Consider the following 8,558-nt stretch of genomic DNA (forward strand, 5'->3'; position numbering starts at 1 on the left):
TATAAGATCTACGATTGAGCCTTAACTATCATTATGGGTGTTAATGTAATATAAGATCTGCGATTGAGGCTCTTGGACCAACCAGTCGCGGATTCAAGTCCCGACAATCTCATTCATTTGTGGGATTAAAAACACATGACAAAATGAGCCTGTGTTGTATACGCTGCATGCATAGCTAAAGAATGATCTTCAAGGAAGATTATAATAGCATCATTAGGGGTGTTAGTGAGCCATTTTGGTTGGCAAACTGTTCGAGCTCGACTCGAGTTCGGGATCAGCTCGAGACATTCACGAGTCAAGCCAAGATTCCTTAGGCTCGAGTCGAGTCTATCTCGAGCTCGAGCTAGGCTAAACGGGTACATGGGTCAAGTTGAATTGGTCCAACGGGCTTTTACCTTAAAATGTGCAATCCAAACCCATCCCACTATTAATTTATACAAACACGGTTACACTTGAACTTAAAAATCAAATTCCAAACCCAATTCAAATAAATCATGTAAAAAGAATTATACATTTTTAATAATAAAAATAATATAGGAATATATAATTTAATAATAGGACAGGTCACCCCGTCCTATTTTACAAATCCTAATCCCAAGCCCGCCTTAGAAATAGACGGGCTTTGGCGAACCTGAATAGAACCTAAGCAATAGCTAGCTAAGTTTATCTGATAATTTAGTTGATAATTGTTTGTGCTAATTCATATCATCCAAATAAGTGGAGAAGAGAATCTAAACTTAATTACTGAACAGAATGAAAATTTTCACAGAAATAAGTTTTAGAGGCAAGTACAAGGACAATTATTTATCAAGAGAGTTGAAATATATGATACATTTTTTGCAGAATATGAAACGTTTCTTACATCCTTGAATAACCCCTATGGTCTTCATATTCCTCCATGAACTCATCGTTGAACTTCTTGAAACTCGCCATAATTCCCGGCATGTCTTGCTCCGCGGGCAAGATGGTTGTTCTCAAGTGAAACATCCTACAAAGGAAAGCACACATGTTTGGTTTCTTCAATGATCAGACGACGGAAATGACAGAGAGGAACAATTATCCGGGAAGACTAAACAGGAACATTTTTAAAATGAAAGAAGAAATAAAAACTAAAAGCAAAGTACCCCTCTTTTTGTCCGAATCCTGAACCCGGAACTGTGGAAATGCCTGTGGCTTCCAACAGCTTCAGACAGTAGAAGACATCTGGAACTTTTCCAGCTGCTTTGGCAGCCTCTATTGCTCTAGGTGGCAACCGGATTTGAGGAAACGAGTACATTGCGCCTACAACCACATCCGATAATGTTTATCCGAGAACCAAAGACTGAAACCACGTAAAATTTACGAACAGAGAACTATCTACCTTCAGTAAAATTGCAGACCACGTTTCTGCAGCTGTTGAATCCATCTGTCATCAATTTTGCTCTTCTCCTCAGTGATTCAAGGATTCCTTTGCTGCACGTAGAAAAACGTTTAAACATCAAACGATGAATTACATAATCAACTCCGAAGGAACTACCTAGATTCTAGCACGCATACCTTTCTCTAATGAACTGGTCATATGAAATATCTCCAGGTTTAGGTGGATTGACCATCAAACCCATCTGTAAGCAGAAGGAAGCTTCATTTTCGGAAACTATAACTATAAAACGAGCTAAAGCTCCATAGATGTAAACATTTCAGAATAGCAAATTTAGGACCAACTTACGAATATCTGTGCAGGGACATTAGGACTGAGTGATACGGACGCAACCTTATAAATTTCATCAACTGTCTGCAAGATCAAATCATTATAAACAAATGAGAATCACCAGCATCTGTAGTTTGACTACAGCATATATGACAATTGATTCATGTGCTCGTTACCGGTATGAAAACATATATGATTACTAGTGTAAAACAAAAACTTCAGAGGATTCTGGTTGTGGCGTTATATTATTTTATATATTTCGGAAATTTAAACTATGAAATCCTCAATTAATTTAAACATGAAAAACCTTGTTGTAACTTGAGAAAACGTGAATTATTTTTCTGAAAGCGAACCTGTGGGGGAATGTTTGTCATCTCGAAGTACCCACCCCGCTGCCCGCACTCACCCCAATATCCTTTGGACACGGTGTGGAAAGAGACAAGCTGGACTTCCTTGCTTAGGGGTAGTCCCATGTCCATCAAAACCTTCATACATCACGAGGAAAATAAAATATTAATACTAGTTGAAACCGTAGCTACAAATCATTAGATCTAGCAACAAAAGAGGAATTTTTACCTTTTTAGAGCTAATAAAAGGACGCTCATCCTGGTATATGTTCTGCTGATAAACCTCATCTCCGAGGAGGACCAAATTTTCTTTGTAACAGAAGCTCAATATTTCCCTTAAATTAGCTGCACTGAGACACTGACCAGTCGGGTTTCCTGGGTTGATAATCACCATTGCTTTTACCTGGTCATGTTTAAAAGAAAGTTTGACTCAGAACTAAAAACAAAAGTGAACAAAAGAATCTTCATAACCAAAGAACTAAAAAAGCCAACTCAAGATTAAAGGACCAGTGGTTCAAAAAGGGAGTAATACAGCAGCGGTGTTGTAAATACGTTGATCCAGTTTTCAAGTTTCATCCTTTTGTCTTCATTAGAATAATCATGTAGAAATGTAATTAAGAGTCAATGAATACTAACCGTTATCCCTTTGGAACGAGCCTCCGAAACTGCATTTCGCAGGTCATTAACATCAAGACCCCAATTAGCTGTCTCCTCTAAGAAATATGGTACTAGGGAACCACCAAAAAGAGATATTGCAGCAGAGTAAAGTGGGTATTGTGGTACGGGAACCAAAATCTGCCAAAAGCCAAATTTCGAAAAAAAAGACGTGTTCAAATGACATTAAGGTCAAGGAAAACTCTTAAGATCATAAAGATTAAAGGAACATATGCAAATGAACAACAGACACATTACATCAAAAAAATCTGTAATCTAACTCATTTCAGAGAAGTCTGTTACCCCATCTCTTGCACTAGAGATTATTGAACTCAGCATTTGCATCACACCTTTGCTGGCACCATCAGTAAGAAATATGAGTTCTGGATCACTGTCAATGAAGCGAGAGTGAATCAATCCCGTCAGCTTGCAACTTAGTCACCGCAGGTTATTACTAGATTGTTTAAAGAAAAAGGCAAGGAAGAAAGGAAAGAAGTAGTATAACGTCTGGAATTGTCACCTTGGATGTCCATCACGCCTTTCAATGAACTCCGCCACCTCCTTCCTAATCCCCGGGATACCTCGGGAGTCACTGTAAGCACCTAAACGGACAATAGATATAAATTTTATCTAAATTGGAAGTTCATTATGACCAAATTATATCGTTTTGGCTCAAAGGTGAAATTAACATTCAAATAGTTGAATTCAATGTAACATAAGCTAGAAAATAGAATTGCTTCATGAATTCGATAAAGAGATAATTAAGACTAGAAGTGCAAGATCATTAAGATAAAGATACGATGCGACTCACTAAAGCAAAATCCAAAATCAAAATTTGTTCAATGTTCTCAATGGTTAACTGGTTTGTTTAAGAAAGGTCCGTCTCCAGATGCACTATAATCATTGATAGTTTTAATCCAGACCATCTTACATTTCCTATAATTAAGTAAGCAAAATGCTAGAAAATACAATACCTAGACCACCAGAAGTCAACGAAAGATAATGTTTAGCCTTTGCAATTGCATCTGCAGGAAACATCAGTCCTACATTAGGATCATCAAGCAGAAATGGAGCTTGGCAGAGAGCAATCACCTACAATCATAGAACACTCCTTAGTTCAAGTGAAGCGAAATATATAATAACAAAATATGAAGCAAAGACAGATACGGCCACTATACCTGACGGGGAAAAGTAAGTGGCTTCTGTCCTAGAGCATGAGGATTGCCAACATTTGTAAAGATAATCTGTAAACACAGAATGTCAATTGGATGAAATTTTTTACCATGAAATAATCAAATTTTTTGAAAGAAGTAAAACTTCAAACAATGCCTTCTCATGTCTTTATGAGGAACCAAATGATATATGAAGTAAAATTCTATAGCACTAAAGCGAAATCATAATCTTGGCTAAAAAGAATCATTACCATTTATACGTAATTGTGATTAATTTCCTTAGACTGACTGCTAAATATTTATCGAACTAAATGTTCGATCTACTGGTTCTGTATTTTAGTAAGAACACCAGCGAAAAGCACAACTATAACACAAAATACTTGATAAGAACTACTTGTATGATCAAATTATATATTTTGCATAATCAAGCCATCAAGTCATTATATGCAAATTGCAAACTATCATTATATGCAAATTTATGGCTTAACGAAAAGATGAAAAAGCGTAATAAGCATATTAAAGTATATGAATCTCCAAAAAGATCCTCATATCATAGTTCAAAAACTTAAGTAAGCTTATGAACAACGGCAGAACCATTTTTAAACAGTTTAAATAAGGTGCAAGACAGAGGCCTCAAAAAGTCAACAAGATGAAATCAATTAGATATATACCTTTTTCCCTTCCTTCTGAAGCTCAGAAGCTCGAAGATACAACTCTCCTCTAACAGCATACTGAACCTTCTTCACATTTTCATTCAAGGATTCGTAGTCTAATGGTTTAGGAGCCATGCTGTATAACAGTCCACCTTCTTATTGCGAAAAACAGCTAACTCAGTTCCTAGAGCAGAAAGCAGGAGTGAAAACAAGCCATTAGGTGAAATACACAAATCAAAACACCAGTCAATCATAAACAGGGACAACAATTAGCCCGATTTACACCGTGATTATCATTTTCCTTACATTTATATCACATATAACCCTATGAAACATATAAATAACATAACAGGATAACCCGAATTGATACCCCTAATCATCAACAAATGACAAAAAAAGAAGAAGCAGAAATAGAGTGAGAAAACGCCAATCCAACACTACATCATTTCATCAATCAGACAAAATAACAAACAAGTTAAAGATCCAAAAAAGAGGAGAAACGAAATGGGCCAATGATATCTTCCATTTCAATGACCCCTTTGTTCATCAAGAAATTAAAAACCCATAATCAGGGACTAATCATACGAAAACCCCAAATCCAATTTTTTATCAATTTCATGCTGAAACAATATATATGAACATTACCACTCAATATACTGCTGCCACCATTAAAAATAAAATTGAATTTATAAAGATGGTCGATTTAAAGTTAGAGGGCAAATGGGTAGATACCTCTTGGAGATTTCGATGGGAGGAGTCAAGTAAGAGTGAAACCCACAAGTGGAAGAGAAAATGCGAATGATTTAGGAAACTAGTAGGAGACAATAAATCTGTGGTGAGTGGTGGTATTATGTGGCAAGAGAAGTAGACAATGGAAGCAGCAGAGCCACTGAAAATTGGAAATTTTTGGTTGGAATTAAAGACAAAAGGATAAACTTGGTGATACAACAAGTGTGGTGTAGCTTCAAACTTTGAGTTCTTTGGTGTATAACGATACTTCTTTGGATTTTTTTTTTTTTTTTTTCCCTAAATTAGGAATCGGAATGTCTCTGTCAGAGGAGACGACTGATAACACTTGGCATTGCCATTTGCTTGTTGACTGACTGCTATGCTATGGTTTCATCTGGGCGTTGATTACGCCTAAATTTCTATTTTATCACTTATATTGGTTCCTTTTAGCTCTTTACTCCAATTTTACTTCAATTTAACCTATTTTATCTAACCACTGGTGGAGAGTATCCGCGAGTGGAACATATGAGTGTCCACTCTGGGCCAGTTGTCAGGACTGGTTTAAGTGATCCACCCTAGTCCAATAGGAATTAGGAGAGTCGGGCATCCGGCTTTCGGGGAGGGAGACGGATGTCTCCGTTCGCGGACACTTTGGGTGGGACCATAATGCAAGTTATATATATATATATATATATATCGAGATTACGGATATATGAATTGACGGGATGCCTACGGTTAAAAGAGGAGAGAATAGCAGTGGCTATGCCAACAAATTATGTGGGTGAAATAGAATCTGATTGATGAAGACGAAAATTAACGGAACTACGAAAATAAAGCCAATATGTGTCATTGTAATTGGAAAAAAAAGCTAATTTTTATATACAAGAGGTTTTAACAATTCCTTAATCAAACACCTAAATAAACAGAGAAGAAACAGACGATAAAATGGACTAACCCCACATTAAAAAAAAAAGAGACGCCGAGAGATGGAAGGAAAATCCCTTCCATTTCATTTCCTTCTATGAACCTTATATAGTATATTATATTAGGTTTAATGACAAACTAATTGTGAATAAAAGTTGGTCTGAATGATAAGGAATTGAATTTTTGTTCTCCGTCCCTAATTCTTCCTCCATCGGTTTGGATTTCTGTTCCTTTCACACTCTTAATTTTATCCATGTAATTTATTTTTTAGACAAATTCTAAATATAACCTATATAATTTTTTCAATTGGTCGATGAGTGTCTGTGGATTTTTTATTGCAAAAAAAAAAAAACCAGGACCTTGCCGTGAGCAAAATATAAACCAAAAGTTTTTTTATAATTGTGTTAATAACACACTGAATATTTTGGACATAATTTATGTTTGAAATGTCTGATATGATAGTAAATAACAGTCAACTCATCCTTTTTCAGAATTTTTGTAAGTAGATATAAACGTGATCTTGCTTGAAAATGTTGGGAGTAAAGTTATACTATTTCATATATTAGGATCAAATTTACACTTTTTCCAAATGTTAGGTTGAAATTGGATTCTTATCCCTATCATGTACATTTTATATTCATATTTATAAATTGTTTTTTTATAGATAAAGTCTAAATTTTTTCATATTATTTTTATATAAGCGAATATTTGTTTTTAATGTATGAAATCTTTAAAATTATACTTAATGATACTAAGTAAGGTCAATTTTATTCTTATATAATCAAAACTTCGAATGAACTGATCTGATTGTAATTACATCAACTATATTTAAAATATTTAATATATCATAGTTACAAATAACCAATCAAAATATCAATAATAAGTTTGTCACGCTCAAATATAGTTAATGAAAAACATTGTTTAAAGTATCTAAAATGTTTATTGTATTATTGACACTTTTACAAATAACATGTTCAAAATTTACAAAACTTTAATCTATAAATTTATTAAAAAATTGATGTAACAATCAAATAACGAGTCAAATAATTATCAAATTAATCTGTCCAAATTTTTATTTAAATAAAAATAAAATTGATATTGTTTAAAAATATTATAAATAAATTTTTATCATTTCGTATATTTGTGATAAACGAATTTAAAATTTATTATTCTAACTTTTCAAAAATATAAAAATGAAAGAAAACTTGAGGAAATTACATTGAACGTCATGTATCTGCATAATTTTACAATTAAAGAAATGCTTTTTTTGTCTTTTATCAATTAAATAACTTCTTTTAATCCTATTATCAAAACTGAACCATTTTATATTGCTTTTGTCAAATTCAATTGCGAAAATTACTATTAAATAATCAACTAATTCTTAAATATCTGTTTCTACTCCTTCTTTTCTTTTCTTTTCTGGTTCTCCTTCTTCTTTCCAATTTCGACTTTCCGGTGCCATTCTTTTAGAGTTTTCTTCAGTTCTCGTGCTTCTCTATTTCTTGCCAATTTCTTCATTTTATGATTTTCAATTTAATTTTCATTATTGTTCCCAAAAAAAATATTCTAATTCATATTCATGTATCTGTATGAGCCACATTTAAATCTATTTTCTAAACATAAAACAATTGTTTTCCCAAACAAATTAAGTAATAATATTATTATGGTGGGTAAACTATTGTGAAAGCAAAACAACACTTTGAAAGAATTAGTCTGGAGAATCAGAGACTTCTTATGAAAAGAGTGAACCAATTCAGATTAGGGAAAAAAAACAGTTTCGATACTTTGTTGGGAACCATTTCATGCTAAAATATGTTTAAAATTATTAAAAATTGACATAGATAGAATATTTTTTCAAGTATGAGAAACTTGTAATAAGTTAAGCCATTCTTGAATTTTTTGTAACTAACCCAAAAAACTTTGGCCCAATCCGTGGGCTTTAGAATGAAGAAAACCGAGAGCGTTTTTGTGGGCTTCCTAGAGTAACAATACTATACAAGTGAGATCTATTGGGCCTTTTGTTTTGTCTAGAAGCTCGAGACACTTGAAGCGTTAGCTTTTCCAGGCCTTCAAGTGGAGCAAAAGTCATATTTTAGTCCTTGTACTTTTTATATTTTTTCCAGCAAGCTCTTATGTTTTAATTTGGTAATAGTTAGATTATGTACTTGTAATTTTCAGATTATCTAATATTTGACTAATAAATCTGTCAAATAACTAGTTTGGTATTTTTGTAGCAAACATAACATGTTTGTGTAGAAAAGTGTTGCAGGAAACATTTAATACAAAATTCACTTCGAAGACGATCTCCGCTATCGATAGATCCGGATTCCACCCTTCATACTAGTATTGGACGGAGGCCCTTAAAGTGCTCCCAAATAATGTGCATAAAAGG

The 8,558-nt window shown here is 33.8% G+C and overlaps 1 protein-coding gene across 1 annotated transcript; it reads right to left on the reverse strand.

Annotated features, from left to right (window-relative positions):
* Positions 1-722: 722 nt before the first annotated feature.
* Positions 723-5,533, reverse strand: LOC136229559 (glutamate--glyoxylate aminotransferase 2). The gene is made up of 14 exons (XM_066018431.1): positions 5,246-5,533; positions 4,532-4,697; positions 3,867-3,932; positions 3,663-3,780; positions 3,209-3,290; positions 2,992-3,079; positions 2,671-2,829; positions 2,264-2,437; positions 2,041-2,172; positions 1,706-1,771; positions 1,537-1,601; positions 1,361-1,452; positions 1,125-1,281; positions 723-988 (listed from the first exon to the last, which is right to left on the reverse strand). Exons 2-14 carry the CDS (start codon positions 4,646-4,648, stop codon positions 859-861), a joined length of 1,446 nt encoding a protein of 481 aa, XP_065874503.1. The 5' UTR covers positions 4,649-4,697; positions 5,246-5,533; the 3' UTR covers positions 723-858.
* Positions 5,534-8,558: the final 3,025 nt, after the last annotated feature.

Source organism: Euphorbia lathyris, chromosome 5 (genome assembly GCF_963576675.1).
Source record: "Euphorbia lathyris chromosome 5, ddEupLath1.1, whole genome shotgun sequence".
Lineage (NCBI taxonomy): Eukaryota > Viridiplantae > Streptophyta > Magnoliopsida > Malpighiales > Euphorbiaceae > Euphorbia > Euphorbia lathyris.

Bases quoted from the DNA above. Each gene is read 5' to 3' on its own strand.
- LOC136229559 (XM_066018431.1), bottom strand. From the start codon at position 4,648: ATGGCTCCTAAACCATTAGACTACGAATCCTTGAATGAAAATGTGAAG. The intron at 3,291-3,662 runs GTATTGTATTTT...TTGTCCGTTTAG, and splicing joins GTTGACTTCTGGTGGTCTAG to GTGCTTACAGTGACTCCCGA. The intron at 1,772-2,040 runs GTTCGCTTTCAG...TTGATCTTGCAG, and splicing joins TGACAAACATTCCCCCACAG to ACAGTTGATGAAATTTATAA.